Here is a 20036-nt window from a genome sequence, read left to right on the forward strand (position 1 = left end):
ATGAGCCCCAATGTCTATCTGCCACTATCATTAGAAGGTATTCAATGGTTGAAAATCTATCAGGGTTGATCTCATACAATGGCAAATGCAAGGAAAGCAGTAGTTTTGTTGAAATCAGTGAGGTACATTGATATACCAATAAGTTGACAAATGTTCAGAGCCAATACCTCTTCACTTAATAGAATTCAAGAAGCGTTAAATTAGCAAAATATTGAGAGTTCTTATTCACAGGACCTGCTCCTATGTTACAAGCTGAAGATCCTATATACTTCAAATAGGCTGAGTCACTGTTGACTCATTTTCAAATTGTTTTAATTTGTGCTTGCAGCTCCATATCATTGGCTATCAGGCCAGGTGCCATAGAGACTGAGGAAAAAGTGGGGAGAGGGGTGCGGCAGAAGGCCCCAGCATGGGCCCCAGTCGTTTTTTGCTAAATTTCAAACGAGTTAAGCTCAACTCTGGTCATGTACATAGCACATCTAAATATTTATTGGATATTAGATATTTAAAAATGAAGAGACGCTTTCTAGTTGTACTCACAGTCAACAGGTTATCTAGTAATCCAGTCAAAAATTTAGCAATTTGAAAAAAGAAACTGGCATGTTCATTCTAGGGCACTAAGTGAGCTTTCTATTTTTTCCAATCAATAGAACATTTTTCTTGTACCTTAACATACATATGTGGCTGCTTCTTACCCTGAGAAGTCTTCTTGGTGCATTGTGATAATGATCGCCTCGACCGAGTCTGCGACAGAACTAAGCAAAGGCTGCACGGCACTTCCCATCAAAGAATGGATGATCTAAAAGTAAATGGTTAAATGGATTTATAGAGGAGCATTAAAACAAAACGTAAATCGTATGCAAAAGAATGTCAGTAACGAAGGTTAAGGGTAAATAACGGCAATGAGGCAATTACTGAAGAATGGATAAAACAGAGGATTCATATTCTGTTTTAATGATGGTCACAATGAGAAAATGGAATCCCTTTCACTATTCCTTCTAAGTCTTTTCCGAGTAACTTTTTTAATATGTTTAAAACATTTTAATAACAGAACTCCGCTTATTTGTGAAAAATAACTGCTCCAACATCTTAAGGAGCAGTATCAGTGGCATCTTTGTTCCTGTAATGTACCTATTCATCCACACTCAATGGAGGTGCGTCAGCACAGAAATAACATTGCAAACGTATTTCTCGGGTTAGGATAAAGAACAACCCAGGATTTCACATGTTCTATATGGCAAAATAAAACAACCTGCGCAAGAAAACTAACAATACATTGGTGCAAAACAAAATGAAAATGTAACTCACCATAGTGACTACTGCACTCCAACTCCACAGTCCTCTTGCCTCTGTATTTTGGGAGTTCACTCCACCAAACAGACCAGAATCTTTTTTGCATAACAAAAATGATTTTATTTTAAATTAAATCTGGCCAAAAGCCCCAGGCACATCCGCCTTCTTTGCCTGTCAGTCATTTTTCATCTGTCTAGGCCGTACCTCACACATAAGTATGCTTTAGAAAGGAAGTTTGAAGGGTCTCTTGAGGAAAGGGAACTTTGGACAAGGAGCACATGAGTCACTTTGGTGAGAAATCTGTTCTTACTCATACGACCATCCCCATTCCTCTCTATACCTTTGGGAGATTCCCAAGCAACAATAACAGAAGAATTATGAAAGTAAGCATAATCTAGTCAAAAAATTCTGCAAAATTACCTGAACAAAGCTGATGCTGGGCCTCGAGCTGGTGTTCATAGAATAATGCTTGCAGAAAGATGATCTAGAATCCCAGGTAGCTGCTTAGGCGAGAACATTCCACAATTGCCACCATCTCTGAAGAGCCATTTGCATCGAGTTGGCTCTAATTGCATGATCATAAAGTCCTTTTGGAGGAGAAACATTCTGTACAGAGTAACATTCCCCTATGCAAGATACCACACAATGGGCAAGAGTAGGTTTCCAGTAGTTGAGAAGGCCTGCCATACGTCAAAAAAAGTATGTCTGATGAGCAAATGGACTTTTGTCTAATCCAGGTAAAACCTTAGCGCACTCCTGATATTGAACTTATGCAGCAGTCTGTTTGCCTCCAATGTGGGTCTTGACAAAAATTGGCAAGAGAAATCTACTTTTTAAGATGGCATTCCAAGAGAATCTCTGGAATGAAAGAGGGGTGAGTTGTCAGTGCCACCTTGTCTATGAAAAATAGCAAAAGGCACAGAGGCTAATCAGGTGTAAAGCTTCCCCATGCTACCTGCTATTGTAACTACTGCTAGAAAAAAACATGTTTCAAGACACTGGTTTGATATCAGACATGACCATGGGTTTGAAAGGCTTATTAGTCAAGGCAGCTAAGCCGACAGTGAGAGTCAATGAGGGGCCCACGGCCCTCCGTGGAAGGCTGCTGGCGAACTTAGTGGAGTATCTGTGGAGCTGCCGCCCCATGGATTCACTGTCAGTGTCCGCATGGTGGCTGTGGACACGTCGTGAGGCAGAGGTGGTGCCAAGGAGCAGCTTGGTGCTTGGGCATTGTCATCCTGGCCCCCTTCTTGCTTGCCGGCGGCTCTGTGCAGCCACGCTGGCATTGTGGTGGCTGCATCGGTGACGGTGGCTGTTCCTCATGAGGACCTATGGTCTCACTCTGGCCTGGAGGCTGAAAGCAGGATGCAGGCAGTGTCTGCCGGAGGCATTGGCAGCTGTTCCTCCAGCAGACCTTGTTTGCTCTCGCTGGCCTGGGGGCTGATACCGGGGTGCTGTCGATGCTTGCCGGAGGCTTTTCCTCAGTTTGCAGGGCATGGCTTCTTCTTTGGTGCAGCCCCTCATGGCAGCTGATCGTCTGCGTCATCTAAGCCAACCCAGGAGGGTTGGTGTACTGGAGTCACTCTTCTGGTGCTGGAGCTGGCCAAGGAGGGGGCCGGAAGAACAGAGCCTGGAGGCCGGGGCCCTGAACCTATTCGACTAGGTTGGGCTTGTGTTCATGAAATTATTGACTATTTTTTAAAGCCCTTTCTTTTTCTTTGTGCCTGGATTCGGGACTTGAATCTTAATATCTGCCTCTCCCATAGTTATTCTTTGGTTGGGGAGCAGCTGTTTTTGTGTCATTTTGTTGCCTGATGTTCAAATCTGATAGCATTTTTGGTTCATCATTACATTTCTTCTTGATGTTTTTTTTTCTCTCTTCTCCCTTTTGTATGCTGCCTTTATACTGCTGAACTAACTTTTGTAAAGTGCCTTGGCGGAGGTGCAATAGAAGAAAATAAAAATACAAGTACAAATGGAAGAGTTGAGCTAAGCCTTCAAAATGTTTCTTCACTGCTAGGTTCGATAGAGAGCAGAGGGAGCCTCTGAATTTATATACACACACTGAGAGCTGTCAGGTATGCCCTGCATGAGTCAATCTGCAAGCAATACTCTGCCTGTGAAGGATTGCCATCCGGCAAGGGTGTAGAAGCCCTACCATTTTTAGTTTATATTAATAACTAGCAGCTGTACCCGTGCTTCGCACAGTAACTCCTACTTCAGTCCTAGTTTGTAGTTTATTTAATTAACTAAATCATTGGTTCTTTGTAAACAATATTGCTAATCTTTTCCTGTAGGAGCTAGTGTGAACAAATTGTCTTTGTTTCTAAGGCTGGAGCAAGCCACATAAAGCTGACCATGAGAAAAGCATGAATTCCGTAAATCGATTGCAGCTACTTTGAGTTGGAGCGTTGAGATTCCGCAGCAACATTTTTGGTGTATCGATCTGCAGTCGAGGCAGCAGCGATGCATAGTGTAAGTGCTGTACGTGTACAGCTAAAGCAAGTAAGCTTTGTACTGTTGAGATGGCATGCATTCGTCAACTTCCGTGAGAAATGACGTTTCTGTAATAATCATGAGAGATTTGCCACCATGTGACAGACAACAGCATTGCAAACACTACTGAAAAGACATACACTGTTTCCGGTCACCCAAATTACTACAAAGAGCACTGTTTTGTGTCACCAAAATGACTTCAAAAGTGAGTGCTGCTAATGTCAGCTAGAATGCTGATGGTGTGGAAAATTTAGGAACAATGAACCACTGGAGTTTTCATGAACTGGTGGACTATAGAAACAATGAACATGGAACTATGGCAGAACTACAGCGCAAAGAGCCATATGGCAGCGGTAAGCATTGCAGACCGCTTAAAAGAAACTAAATCCGAAAAAAGGAATATTTTATACTTGTTACACTGTCTACATCATCGAACCTACACAGATTTCAAATGACAGGTTTGTAGCACGTTGGGAAGCATGCTGAACATTTCAAACAGACACACAAATCCAAGCACCGCAGACCGTTAAAAAAAAAATAATAGAGATATGTATATTTTACACTTTTTACATTGGCTACACACCATGGAACCTACCCATATGCCACATTTCAGGTTTCTATCTTAGAAAGCATGGTCTGCTAATTAGCCCCTCCTCCCCTTTCAGCAAAATCAATGCAAAAAGCATAATGTACACCTGTACCCTGCTGCATCAGTATCCCGATCTGCAGCACCTGCTCCAGTGCAGGGTCAGAGATCATAGGTGCCCCCTTGACAATTCAGTGACGGCCAAGTCAATGCAGCACAAAGGTTGCATTTAAGATGCACACCTTAGTTCCCAAAATCCTTTGATTGACTTTTGGACCATTCAGGACTGAAAAATTAATTTGGACAGCTTTTGGGAGAGTTTCTCTCTCCAAAGCCCTCTGCCAATCGAGGAGAAGGAGGAGGATTCCAAGGCAGACGCAAGCTTTGCTCCCTACCCATTCCCAGGGCACTTTGGGTGCGCCTCTTTCTGAAGACCAGGATATGCCACTCTGCACCAAATCTCCCTAGGCTGGGAAGGCAGAACCTGAAAGGGCTCACCCTGTCCTAGAGCACCCACAGAGGGTCTCACAGCATCTGGAGCGCCCGATCAGCCAGGATCCCTGCTCTTCCGCATCAAACCGCATTCAAACCATGCTCAATGGATTTGAGCCAGAGGGACCCTTCAGCTGCTTTTGGCCCTTTATCGAACCTTATAATGACCACTACCTTGCATCAACTAAACTGACTCACAGCGGCATCGTGCCAAGCTGAGAACATGACCAGTTTGGCTCAAGCAACCTGCTTGCTGCTGTGGACCAACTTGAACCGCTGCCTCTTTGAAACCAGCAATGGATCACCAAGGTCACTGCACCGAACCAACAGACTTAGACTCCAACTGCTGGAGCATTGCATAACTTACCAACCCAAACCAGTGGTTACCAATGTCTCGAGCCGACCCTGGGGAGCCATCCGAACTGCATGACCCAAAAGCTTCACTCGACCGCACTTAGCTCCTGCTTCGAAATGACTAGACCCAAGCTCATTTTTGACCCAGCACAACTCAATGCACCCAAACCTGTTCAGACCTTCACTGCAATACAGCTCGAACGCTAGTTTGATGCTGTCGTATGAATGAATATTGGAGTAAGGGACTTTGAACGGACCCTTTCTTTGTAGTCCACCTTTTGGGGTCCTCTAGACTGTCCAAGTCCCTTTGACATCCTTTTCAAAGAACATAGAATTTTTAAATTCCTTATTGCGCTTCTTGTCTGTTTTTCCTCCCTGCTGAAAACCCAGAGTGCCGCACCAATACATTCATAATTTCTCTATCTTTCTTATACAGTGGTGGGTTTCATAGTATTGTTATGGTTATTTGTAAAATGGTGTTTTTAATGAAAGTATACTCCGCAGCTTCCACTAGATGTCGGCCTATGCACAGCATGTGATCTAAGCAGATTCCACAAGCCTCAGAAATATAGTTATAGAACCTTCATTGGACATTGCTTTTATGTTGTACTTTGTGGTTTGGGTTACTACCGGATCACATTCACAGCCCTTTTGAGTATAGCCTTCCCTCAGCCCATGTTACCACAAAAGACAAAGGATTTATTTCTCTTAGCTGTGCCCGTTGTATTTTTATGATTGGGATTGCTGTTGGATTGCCGAAGTGTTGGGGCAGAGTAGGCAATTTAGCCACTACTCATCCTTGTATTCCAGCAGAGAAGAAGTCATTGTGTGACACTGCCAGCTCTACAATGAGTGAAACCATGTTGTATAGTGTCCCAGATATGAGTGGCAGGACCCTGTCCACTTACTCTTGTTCTAAGACCTTGTTGACTCTTTCATCTAGCATTGGTGAATGCCATGTTTTCAGCTAAGGTGCCCAGTTGCCCCCTGATGAGCTGTTCAGGAATCATACTGCTAATTTCAGCGACCGAAGGGAGAGATGAAGGATCTGCATGCACCCTGTTGGACATCAAGTCACCTTGGTAGAAGAATGGAGGCAGGTAGCATCGCCAGATTCATCAGAGAACCTTGCTGGCCGTCACAGGCTATCAATATAAACGAGCAAGTCAATGTCGCTTGAAATTTCTAAATGTTAACACGGATAAAGGGAAAAAGGTAGAAGCCTACATTTTTGTGCCCTCCTGTGCTATCCCACAGGCATTTCCTAAGAATCTATTTTTCTGCCCATCGACAAGGCAAACAATTTGGGATTTCCCGATGGAGTGGGCCATAACCAAGCCTGCCCAAATAAAATGCCAGTCCTAGAAGAGGGGAAGGATGATCCCTAGGTGAAGTGCTTATTAGAAGTTCAGGTTTGAGCCGATTGAGCAAGTCTGCTTCCTTGTTTAAGTCCCACAGAAGATAAAGGGCTGGAGATGAATGATGTGACAAATCACCCACTCCCAGATTACCACCTCTAGAATAGCCAGTCTCATTGACCTTGGTTTCACCCAGCTTGAACACCCAACACATGAAAGCAGTGTTGTTCTGCAATACCAATATCATCTTCTCAATAATGTTTTGAAAAAATGGCATAAGCGCACTGAATTTTGCTCTTATATCCAGCATATTTATGTGTGCCTGTTTTTCCTGCAAGGCAGAAAGTTTGTGAACTTGGAGATTTTCCAGGGTCCCTTGCCATCCAAGTAGGGAACAATCAGTTGTGATTGTGGCAGTAGGGAACCTCTCACTGAAGGGTACCCAACCCAGCAAGATTGTTTCCTAACTCCACTAAGTCTCTGCACATCCTAAGGGAGCAAAAATCAAAGGACTGCAGGAGCTTGGCATTGCATGTTTACCAGATGCAGCTCCAGCCGGCGCATCTTGAGATGGACATGCAGGAATACCAACATACAAAAAAAACAGTAGAATCAAATTCACTGGAACCACCATACTATAACACTGCTATGAGATAGGCACACAAGTTTCTTGAATGTTGCCACTTTCAGAAGACCGAAAAACAAACCTTCTGATGGGTTCGACTTTAAGCCAATTAAAGTCAGGGTTTGAGAGGCCATCAATGTTATGAATGGCGTGCAATATGACATATTTGTGGCTATATGAAACCTCTAAATATATACATTTAAAAGTGAGTTTGAGGAGTGTCAGCTAAGTATGTTTTGTAAAATCAGAGTTCTTGAATATCCAGGTAAAATTCATCTGCAGAGACCCTTTTAGGCAATCCACAGAAGTGGTTGGCTGTCATTAAGAAATTATCCACCAACCTTGGTATACTAAACACATTACCCTTAAACCATGCTTTCCTTTGCATAGTATGTCATGCTTAATGATTATCCCAACAGGCTTTATCCATCAGGATGCTGGTCATTCACCATCAAACAAGATGGTCATTTTGCCCGAGGGCTCCTGTCAACCAGAGCCTTAAATATCACCTGGACGGCCAGTTGGCAGTTGGTGAGATGGACAATTATGATCCATAATAATCAAAACTCCTGAAGCTGTAGTGTGCGTCATTACGGCCCTAGCTCTGTGCTATGCTGTTGTTGACAAACAGCTGAGTCCTTTATCCATCTTTCAGTGCTCTCAATGAGACTGACCAGTGACCGATCCATCTGTCTGTGGAAATGCCTGGGTTTCCTGTTGCCAATACTGCCCATTAAACCACAGCCATTTGCAGCTCTGGTTAGAGGGTCCCTTATCTCCATTTAGTGCACTCTGGTTCGACATGAGCTGCTATGCTCCGGCGAGAGCGGAGCTAAATTGAAAGTAGCATGATGACGAAGCAAGGGAAAGTCACTGACGGGCCGCATCATCACTGGCAGATCTAACCTGCAACATCTCGGCAGCAAAACTAGGGGGTGTGGTTTAATCCCATGAAAGGCCACCTTGTGCCCAGGCTGCCTAGGATCGAAGACAAGCTGGGACTAGTAAACATCAGCCAGTGAAGAGGGGCGGCCTCCCTCAGATATGAGGGCACAGGGACTATAGAGCTGCACCGGGGTAAAAAGAAGTCACTCACATTGAGGATTCTATAATGATTGATGGCCAGATTAAGAAATGTTGAACGAGCATCATAACCCAGTGATAGAATTGAGATGTAATAGCATTGCTGCGAATACTGTGAGGAGTCAGACATGGGAGACGGACACATAGGTGGAGGTTTCTCACAAGACACCATTTATTAAATAATAAAGGGTTAGACAAACGCCTAACATTTCCTAACCTAACAAGAAGTTCCCTACCTATCGAACTAAGGCTAAAGGAAAATGACCTAATGTCTGTGAAAAATGTCTGGCCCTCACAATAATACATACAGCAAAAATCATACAGGAATCATTTGGCTGTTTTAATTTTACAACATTACATAAGAATTCAAACATAAAAGAAAACAGGAATCCTTGTGACCAGTGTTGGATACCCTTCCCCTAGATCAATTCAGGATGTTTCAAAAACCAAAGTTCAATTGCAGGAAAGTTCTTTTCACTAGCCAAGTTCTACTGCAAGTAGAATGCACAGTTTGAATCATCCATTGCGTCCTTCATTTGGCGAAGTGACTATCTCAGTTCCAACAAAGGTTTCTCACTCTTAAGATAATTGTCAGTTAATAATACCTTCTACTTGGCAAACCACAACGACTCGCTCTCCAAATATCAAGTCGAAAAAGACCATGTCAAAAGTTCCTTTCTTGAAAGACAGATCACTTTGTATCACATTGCACTTCTTCATAAGCAACACCTTAGTCAGGATGGTTCATTCATAAAGCTACGCTTTAGTCAGGATGGTTATACAACTTCTTCTTTTTCAACACAACCTTCCATCACATTCACAGTACTTCAGATCATCATCTTCCTGGTCCACTCACCTGCCAGGAATAACCACTATTTGTCCCTTTCCTGGTGCACTTGCCTGCCAGGATGAAACCCCTACTAATACAACTTGTACTCTGTGGTGAGACTTGTTCCAAATTTACCAACTGCAATCATCAAAAGGGAAAGTGGAACCAACACAACGGCTACTTGAATAAGCCTTTTGACTAGCAACACAATTTGCTTACAGCTTCTTCCACACAACAGATAATGATTCTCAGATTGATCTGTTTGCCATAGGCAATGCAGGTTACCAATTGTCCCCCCTTAATCCTTTCTGCAAGGAGGGTTTTCTCCTGTAGTCTCTGATCTACAAAACCTACTGGCTATTGGCAATGTCGTTTGCAACTTCTTCCCACAGGGTATTTCGCTCTAGGACTGTCATCTTTAAATTGCCTTGGATTCAATCTCAGCTTTCTTTGGCAATGTCAGTTACAATGTCCCGTTGCTGGATATCTGCCTTTAGAAAAGTTGAATTCACTGTGCTTAATTATTGCCTCCTTTTGGCTTTGGCGACGCAGGCTATAATATTCTTCTGCTCGACCTCCTCCTTGCGAGAGATTGCCCTCACTTTGCTTTATTTTACTGGTTCGGTATTCAAAAAGTGCATTGCTGCATAGCGGTCTATTTCAGAGCGCCCCGGGGTCACGTATGTCAGGCCAACTCACTGGTCTGTTCTGGCACCCCCTTCATACCCGCTGCTTTTGGGCTCGTCAGCACTTCCCTCGCATTTAAAAGCACTGGCCCGCCTCCGGCTCTATGAATGAAGCTCACACTCCTCCACATGCACTCTAGTTAACTAGTTACACCGGAGTAAGATGCAGGACCCGGATAGCGGCTCTCTCCTTCAGGACCACTGGCCTCCACACTGCTTCCCACTGCACGTCCTCAGTATCCCTGGGCACCACAACCTCTACCAGTTTATCTGCTCTGCTCTCTCCTGCTGCTTCTTCCTCTTCTTCTACATGGCCCATACCTGAAAAGTCCTTTTAAAGGTGCCGCTCAGGTGTGGGTCTTTATAATAACTAGACCACACACTACATTTTACAATGTACTCTGTTCCTAGTTGTTTTAAACACAGACTTATCCACTTTGCAGTAGGCCATCAGGAATGTAGGATCATCAGGGAAATTATTATGGGGATTGTCCCATTCCTCCTGACCCGAGTTCCCTCCCATGTGATCCTCCCGCATAATACCGCACCCGGGGTCAGGATCAGGTAGCAGCTGCCTTTCCTTGGCCACATGAGAGAAGGGGTCCAAGTCGGGGTTTTTGGGATGATCACCTATGATTCATCACAATACTGACAACCCTGAGCAGGGGAAAACTCTATTCAGTACTGTTGACTGCACTCCTTAGAAGATGTTTTTATTTTATTTGAAGTTTAAGTTTTAAACTCTGCGCCTGTGAGAACATTACAAGCCACAAGTACAATACAGCAGTAAGACATATAAATGAGGCTAAGACAGCATGGGATGGGGTTACAAGCCATGCAGTGTGCATCAGAGATAGGTAGAATGGATTTCACAACATGGGCCAAGCTTTTGCTACACCACCATGCATCGCAAGCGTCAGATGTCTTTTGGGCTATAGACATTACAATACATCATAAATGGGTAGACATGGGAAACGGGCTAGGTAACGGTTCGCAGGGCCAAGGCAGGTGGACTCTTGAGTTACCAGGTAATGGTTAAGTGTGGCCATAGGGTATGGGTGCTAGCAGATACAACTAAGTGCTGCAGAGTGATGAATATGAGTCAGGAAGGTGAGTGAGAAAGGCTACTTAGTTCATGTAACAAAGATTTCTCCATTAGATATTCTGTTTGAAGACACACAGGCTCATTACAAGTCTGCCAGTCCAGATATAAAGTGCAGGTAAAAGCATATACCTGCTCCTTTCTGGACCGGCAAACTACAAATGTGCCGGTAGGGGGTCTGATCTACCGGCAGGCCTGATCTGTCAGTAGATCAGGCCCATACTCGCAGATAAATGCCTGAATGACCGGCATCATTGCTAACAGTGCCAGTGATTCGGGCAACACCATCCGATGGAGTCCTATGAAACTCAATGGAATGGGGAGTTACCAGTGTCTCCTCCGCCCGTAATATCCCGGTAATAACGGGACTTCTGAGACAGTACAGTAGTTCCCCGGTATCCCACCAGAATTACCTGTGGGATACCGGGGAACTCGTAATACGCCCCATAGTGTTTCATACTCCTTTTGAAACTCTTGAGGTTGTGTTCTGCTCTCATGTGGGTAGGTGGATTGTTCCACAGTTTCGGCCTAGCACTGCTTGAGATCTACCTCCGTGTTTCAGTTATTTGAACCTGGGTATTGTTAGGCTGTTGACCTATGATGATCATAACAACCTTGTTGATACATATTTGTTCATACACAAGTTCAGGAGTATGGTTTTAGAGGATTCAGAAAGCAATCCAGTTGACTGCGATTTTTTTAATAATGGCGAGCCAATTCCAGACTACCAGGACTGGTTAGATATGGTCCCAGGGTATGAGTCAAAGAATAAGGTTTACTGCTTTATTTAGAATAATTTGAGGTTGACTTAGTTGATTTTTCTTTAGCCATAGGTAGTGGCCATTATATAACCAATGTGAGGGAAGACAAACGCTCTGGTTACCTCATATTTTGTGGTATTTCCAAGTAGTGGATTCTCCTAAGGATGTGGAGGTAGAAGCATGATTTATGGGCTAGAAAGTCTATATGGGGTTATAATGAAAGTATTGTTTCAAAAATGAAACGTACAATCTTCTTCTGATTTGACGGGCTAGGCACTGCAATCATAAAGTGAGCCATTTGAATGCTAGTGTTGTAGAGGGAGGGATGCCAAAAAATAATTATTGCCAATTCCTAGATATTCTGGATGAGCTGTGATATGAGGGTGGTCATCAGATTCCAGATAGAGTAGTGATTATGAGGCATCAGCAAATACTTGGAACGATTTAGAGAAATGTTCAACAGTACAGTACAGTACTAGGGGCTTAATATAAATATGAAATTACCATTGGAGACACAAAGGAGCCTTGTGGAATACCAAACTTCAAGTTGAAGTTGGTTGAGGTGAAGTCCCCCATTTTGTCCTCAGGGTATGATTGGCTAGGTCGCTGGTGATCCAATTCAAAGCAGTACCATTGTTTCTCATCTGTTTTTTTAACTTTGCAGTATCGTCTGATGGTTGACTGTATCATAAGCAGCTAATAGGTCAAGGAGGACCCACTGATTTGCTGCTGTCTAGAACGTTCAGAAGGTCCTCTTTCATTAAAAGGAGACTTATTTCTCGACTCCTCTTATTGCAAAAACCAGACTGGGGGTTTATTAAGTAGGAGCTTCTCTTCACTGTGATGAACCAGATGGCACACAAACACACCCAAGCTAACAAAAAGTAGTTGTATTTCATCCAACAGGCAAAACACGAGAGAACCAGCGCCCAGACCTGCTTTCTTTGGTTCATCTTCTCCCTATAGGCAAGCAATCATGAAAATAACTTGCAGGATGGACAATGCCATAGCCGCCTTAACATGTAAAACTACATGAGCTGTAGGGGTAAATGGTTTCCACAACACAAACAAAGCTACAATGTCTTAGAAGCACAAGCTAATGGTCTGCAGAACTTCCTAAAACCTTCATTGATACGTCTGGTAGGATTCCTGGTAAGGAGAGTAGGTGTTGATTTGAAGGTTTTTGCCAGAAACTGGCTGCAAGAACAATTGAACATGCCAAGGGATATGATATGATATATGATATGATATAAGGCATTTATAACGCGCCTGTACACAAGTGTTTCAAGGCGCGACGAGGCAAGGGAGGGGGAACAGAGGGAGGACAGACAACGATCCTACTAGGACAGGTGTCATTCAGATCACGCAAGTGCATTGGAAGGGGAAAGTGCATGGACGGTGGAGGGGGTGGAGCAGACAGTGCAGTACATCGGATTAAAAAATAAGTAACAATAAGTAGAAGTACGGCCAGCAGGTGGCAAGTGCAAGGGTAAGTGTTGACATCAATATAAGTGCTGGTAGTGGGGATGTAGGGATGCAGAAAACAGTCCCCAAGAGAGGGGGCTGTCAGGAAAGCAGTGCTAGTGTGTGACTGGAGGGGGAGGGGACCTGGGCCCGAGATCAGAGGGTGGCCAGGTAACCAGTCCAATTTAAGTTTCAGCCAGGAAACCAACAGGGGAGAGGAGGAGAAAAAGCAGAAGCAAAGGGAAATGTTTTGAGGTGTTTCCGGAAACCAGAGATGATTCTCCTCAAGTTTTAGGGAGGCAGGGACACCTCGTGGGTATGATAGCGAAATGCTACCACCTAGCAGGAAGAGGAGGTGGGCAGGAACAGCTGTAAAATAGGGGTCTGATAAATTATGATAAATCTGGGAAATGGACTAACTAGAGATAAGATGTTTCAAAGGGGTGAGGGCAAAGAAGGCAAGTCTGTAATTCCAGGGTAGGCCAATTTCCATCTTCCCAATGTTTTTAAGTTGACCAATCAAAACAAAAGGAGAGCATCTGAGCTAATAAGAAGACTGTCAAAAAAAGGTTTTAAGGCAAGCACTATCTTCCCTGTGAAATTCAGAGTGATAAAGAGTGACTGCACCTATATTTTGTCTAACCGAGAGGAAGCAACACAGCAACTAGATTGAGAGATGGAGATCAGGGCACTAGGACAGACATGGTGATGTTGTGGCTGGCCCTTGTAGTCTCACTCATTCTTGGTGTTTGATGAGCTGGGAGATACACACATAGGAAGATCATAAATCGTGGGCTTGGAATTTAGTTTTTAAGAGTTTCCTCATCCAGTGTATTGTGTTGTAGCATAACTAATTTGTGGCTTTTTAGGAATAATTTCAAAAGGTGTCTATTTTCCCTTGTGGTCTAATGTACCGAGTCATTTATAGCACAAGCTAGAGTATAGTACCCCATCATTTTATTTTGAAGAAGTTAGAAACAGGAAAGCATAACATTTGTGAAAGACAAATATTTTGGATGTGGCCTTTAATGTTGAGGTTCCTTGAGTGGTTGTATCTGCTTGACAAATGCCAAAAAAAAGATATTCATAAAAGGCCAACAAGTTCACCAAAATATGTAACACGACAACAAAAAGTTGTTGTAAAACATCCAAGTCCCTAAAATAGTGAACGGCAAAACAGGATAAAGAAGACAATGGTAAAACGTTATACAATGGTCAGCAGCAAAACCTATCAAAAGAGAGTCTCAAGAAAGATGTATTTTGTGCAACAGAGAAACTGCTTTAGTTGAACCCCTAGCATATAGATTTGGACAGCAAGATATTTAGCAATGGGCTGGACAAACAGACTAGTCAATGATTTACCAACATTTTTGTACCCCATTCAAGCACCTGGGAACAATGAAAATTTCCTCTGCCATGTTTGTAATTAAAGATGCTTCAGGGAATCGCTGAAATGTAAGTAAGGGCATAATAAAGAAATTAGCCTCTACAAGATATTTGTAAATGCATGCGATGTTATGACTGCTAAGGTTTATATATTTAAAAAACACAGAGGGCATTAAAGGCATTAAAGTGCTATTGTAGTCGATATTCAATAGATATCAAATTAAAAGATCAGCCAGCGCCAATGACTAATTAGACATTCAGAAGGATATGAAAAAGGTGTACTTAAGCTCCTTACATAGGTATTGAACTTGGTTTGTATTCGTAATGCAGAGGAGAGGTTATTCCATATTGTGGGTCCTTTTAGTGAAAAGATTCCGCTGTTAGAAGTTTTAAATGACAGCTGGGTGTTTCCAGTAGAAATGCATCAGAAAAGCCTGCATATTTTTAGGATGCTATAACTGTAGTTTTGTTTTCAAATACTCCGGCACATTTTAAAAGATGGCCTTATGTACCAATGTAGCCACTTAGAAAATGTGTGCTTGAAATGGAAGCTTGCTATCATTCACAATTCTATTTGGGTCCGTCGCGGGCCCATGTTCACAATGCTATCTAAATGTGGCATGTGCTAATATTCGCAGAAGTGTGGCACTTGCTAATATTTATAATTCTGTCTAAGTGTGACACCTGATAACATCCATAATCCTATCTAGATGCGACACAGGTTAAGGTTCACAATTCTAGCTAAGTGTGGTACTTGTTATCATTCACAATTCTTTGTGGGTCCGGCGCAAGCTAACATTCACAATTCTATCTAGATAATTGGTAATTGCTAACATTCATAATTCTATCTAAGTGTGGCATTCGCAAATATTCACAATTCCATCTAGATGTGATGTAGGCTAATTTTCACAATTCTATCCAAGTGTGGTACTTATCATTTACAATTCTGTGTGGGTCCGGCGCAGGCTAACGTTCACAATTCTGCATAGCAGCAGGTCCCTGGTTGAGACAGTAATACCTTATTGCCACCATGTACTAGACCTCAGTTGCACTCCAAAACACAAACAAAGCTCATTTATCGGTGATACTATACTTTTGTGAGATTTCACGCTTTTACAAATGGAAGAAGTTATCAACGTTGGAAAGGATGTAGAAAAAGAGGTACAATTTTTCATGTGCTCTGGGATGGTCCAAAACTAAGGGTATTTTGGTTGAAAGTTTGGTTAGGTTGCAGGACATTACTGATGCCAACATTCCTCATGACCCACTTATAGTGAAGACCTCGTCGGTTCCACTGCTTTCCATGCCATCAAGAAATAGAAGTCTAATACATCATCTTTTTTTGGTGGCTTGGATAATTTCTTCTTTATAGCGGACAAACATATCTTGTCTATTAATACATGATGGGCAAAAAATGGGAACATCATTATTAGGACGAAGGTCTTGGTTAAATTGACGGGATTAGAGGAAACATGCTCTCCCTTTATTGAGTTGAAGGACAAATCTACAAGCTTGTTATGTTATATGATCTTATAAAACGCACGTACGCCCGAAAGCATCTTGGCGCGGTACGACATTCTTTCGTCAGGCATTTCAAAGCCTGCAGTTTAAACGTGTTTGACAGTTCATCTAATTATTGGGCGGGGGTGTGGGAAATGGCAGATAACTGGTTGGAGGGGTTTGGGTATAGTTAAAAATAGGTGCAGGAGGTGTGGGTTTGGGGGGGACCTCCCCAAAAAAATAAAAAATAAATAAATAGATGAACTGTCAAACACATTTAAACTGCAGGCTTTGAAATGCCAGACGATGAAATCACATGGAACCCTTGGCGCTAGGGGGAGCAGGTGAGCTAGACCCAATTTAAAAGAGAAGAGTCTTCAAGCCACGCCGGAAGGCCAAGTGGTTGGGGGTCGCACGGAGGGTCCATGGCATGATGCTGCAGTCCATAAGCTTGTTAAATATGTATTAGCATCTATATATCCAGGTGCTTGATAAGGAGACAAAGCTATATTTTGAATGTGATACTGCTACTGCTGAATTTATACAGCAGTGGGGTTGTGTGGGATAAAGGAGTTACATTTACTACTGTTCTAGCAATATGGTTCTGAAAAATGTGTAGCTTTTTATATTCTTGTCATCTTTTCAGTGCATAACACACAAATAGTCTCTCCGTTGGAAAAATCAAAAGGCTACGCAACACAATTAACTAGTACTATATTCGGTCAGTAGCACATTCAAAGTATAGCTTTGTCTCCTTATCAAGCACCTGGAGATATAGATGCCAATACATATTTAACAAGCTTATGGACTGCAGTATCATGCCATGGACCCTCCGCGCGACCCCCAACTACTTGGCCTTCCGGTGTGCCTTGAAGACTCTTCTCTTTTAAATTGGGTCTAGCTCACCTGCTTCCCCTAGCGCCAAGGGTTCCATGTGATTTCATCGTCAGGCATTTCAAAGCCTGCAATTTATATGTGCTTGACAGTTCATCTATTTATTTTTTGGGGGGTCCCCCCGAACCCAGACCTCCTGACCTATGTTTAACTATACCCAAACCCCCCCAACCACTTATCTGCCCTTTCCCACACCCCCCCAATAATTAGATGAACTGTCAAACACGTTTAAACTGCAGGCTTTGAAATGCCTGACGAAAGAATGTCGTACCACGCCAAGATGCTTTCGGGCGTACGTGCGCTTTATAAGATGATATAACATAGCATAACAAGCTTGTAGATTTGTCCTTCAACTCAATAAAGGAGAGCATGTTTCCTCTAATCCTGTCAATTTAACCAAGACCTTCGTCCTAATAATGATGTTCCCATTTTTTGCCCATCATGTATTAATAGACAAGATATGTTTGTCCGCTATAAAGAAGAAATTATCCAAGCCACCAAAAAATGATGATGTATTAGACTTCTATTTCTTGATGGCATGGAAAGCAGGGGGACCGACAAGGTCTTCACTATAAGTGGGTCATGAGGAATGTTGGCATCAGTAATGTCCTGCAACTTCCCAGAGCACATGAAGATGTGTACCTCTTTTTCTACATCCTTTCCAACGTTGATAACTTCTTCCATTTGTAAAAGCGTGAAATCTTACAAAAGTATAGTATCACCTATAAATGAGCTTTGTTTGTGTTTTGGAGTGCAACTGAGGTCTAGTGCATGGTGGCAATAAGGTATTACTGTCTCAACCAGGGACCTGCTGCTATGTAGAATTGGGAACGTTCGCCTGCGCTGGACCCACACAGAATTGTAAATGATAAGTACCACACTTGGATAGAATTGTGAAAATTAGCCTACATCACATCTAGATGGAATTGTGAATATTTGCGAATGCTACACTTAGATAGAATTATGAATGTTAGCAATTACCAATTATCTAGATAGAATTGTGAACGTTAGCCTGCGCCGGACCTACAAAGAATTGTGAATGATAACAAGTACCACACTTAGCTAGAATTGTGAACATTAACCTGCGTCACATCTAGATAGGATTATGGATGTTATCAGGTGCCACACTTGGACAGAATTATAAATATTAGCAAGTGCCACACTTCTGAGAATATTAGCACATGCCACATTTAGATAGCATTGTGAACATGGGCCCGCGCCAGACACAAATAGAATTGTGAATGATAGCAAGAGCCACACTTACATAGGATTGCAAATGTTAGCAACTACAACACTTGGATAGAATTGTGAATGTTAGGGAATGCTACACTCACATGGCATTGTGAACACTGGCCGTGTCGCATCTAGACAGGATTGTGAATGTCGGCCAGTGCTACATTTAACTAGAATTGCAAATGTTTAGCCATTACCATATCTAGATTGCATTGGGAATACTACTAATGACACATTTTTATAGAATACTACCAATGCCACATTTTGATAGTATTGTGAATGCTGGATTACTTCACATCTAGCCGGGATTTGAAGGTGGGCCAGCCACGCATTTGGATATAATTGTGAATATTGGCGGGCGCCATATATGGACAGGATTATGAATGTTGGCCAGTGCCGGATCTAGATAGAAATACAGAGATATTCAAGCACCTCATCTAGAAAGAATGTGAAAATTTAGCACATATCACTTCTAGATAGCGAGGCCAATAACCAACCCACTAACAATTTCAACCCTCTGCATAAATCTCTCACATTTTAACCAAACACAACCACAAGCCTAAAGCACAACAAACCGCACAAACTTCACTACACCGCAACAACACCACAAACCACACATAGCTTCGCACAACAGCACACGACGGCTACTGACCGGAAATCACCCCCAAGCTCAGCAAACAGTGTTAACCGAACTGAAGCTGCCAACAGAACATCACTGCTCTCTTGTGCTTTTCCCGCTCGTCACCACTAACTCACCCCACCCCCTTTCCTTTTCAGATGCGCCAGAGCGCCAGTGGACCACTCCGGTGGTGATAGTGCGCGGTACAAATATCTGTTAACATTAACATGTATTTCTGTACATCCTCCTCTTTCAGCCCCTCGACTCACCCAAGGAACTATATATTTTGCAGATCGCTCCACTCCAAGGAGTTATATTCTGAAAGAACTTCTCAAAGTTTGTTGGCGGTCTCGCGTCTCTCTCCCTTACAGAAGAATGTGGCACCCAATGTCTTGTTTGTGTGTAGTGGAGCACCTACTCTTATCTATTTTGAAATCATTGTTGCAGCAATTGAATGATTTAATTGGATTTCCTTGGAATAAATCTCCTTTCTTCATACAGTCTCCTCTCACTCAGGAATCAACACGTTTGTCCTAGGTCAGAAGGAGAAATTTGGATTGTCCCTTATTGGAGTGTGCCAGCGTGTGGCACCTTATAAAAATGCCAGTGGGCTCTCAGACACATGAAGTGATCTTAATTCATGGTTTATACAGTTGTCAGGGTCCCTTTCCCTGGCTGCCCGTTAAGTGTAGCAGTGTTCTCAAATGTGGATATTCGTGGGTTCCCTAGAGGGAGTGGAGGTTTTTAGATGGTTTATTTGAAGTACCTGGCACACCTCACAGAGTACCGCAGAGGTGACGCTGATAACCTGGTCTGCCACGATCTCCTTGAGGACACCCATCCGAGTGGTAAACGGAATAAGAATGCTGCATATTTGTTGGGAGGGGAAAGAGCTTTGGATATTTGGAGGTATAATCCACCACAACAAGTAAGTATTGATGTACATGGCTGGACGGCTGCAGGGGCTGTCATTCCTAGTCTCTGGAAGGGTTCCTTAACAAGAGGGATACTTAAGGGCATTGGGGATGCAATCTCTGTTCTTTCCGTGACATTCTGGGCATTTCTCGCAGAACTGTGCCATCTTTCTGTAAATTCCAAGCCAGTGAAACCTCTAGAGGATCTTCTGTTAAAGGTTTTATGTTCTTTCGCCGGTCACACCATTTTAGTTGGGGCCCACAACTCAATGACCATTTTCCATAATTTAGCAAGGACCAATAAATGGCAATCTGTTTTATGTTTGTTCAAGGGTTCACCTAATAACCTAATCCCTTCTTC

The 20036-nt window shown here is 42.9% G+C and overlaps 1 protein-coding gene across 1 annotated transcript in view; it reads right to left on the reverse strand.

Moving 5' to 3' along the window:
- COG5 (component of oligomeric golgi complex 5) overlaps positions 1–20036 on the reverse strand; it is a 2640594-nt gene that overhangs the window by 342665 nt on the left and 2277893 nt on the right. The window contains exon 17 of the mRNA XM_069629143.1: positions 696–799. Coding sequence (XP_069485244.1) covers positions 696–799 — 104 coding nt within the window. The remainder of the gene's footprint in view (positions 1–695; positions 800–20036) is intronic.

This window comes from Ambystoma mexicanum, chromosome 12 (assembly GCF_040938575.1).
Source record: "Ambystoma mexicanum isolate Mex_15411 chromosome 12, UKY_AmexF1_1, whole genome shotgun sequence".
NCBI lineage: Eukaryota > Metazoa > Chordata > Amphibia > Caudata > Ambystomatidae > Ambystoma > Ambystoma mexicanum.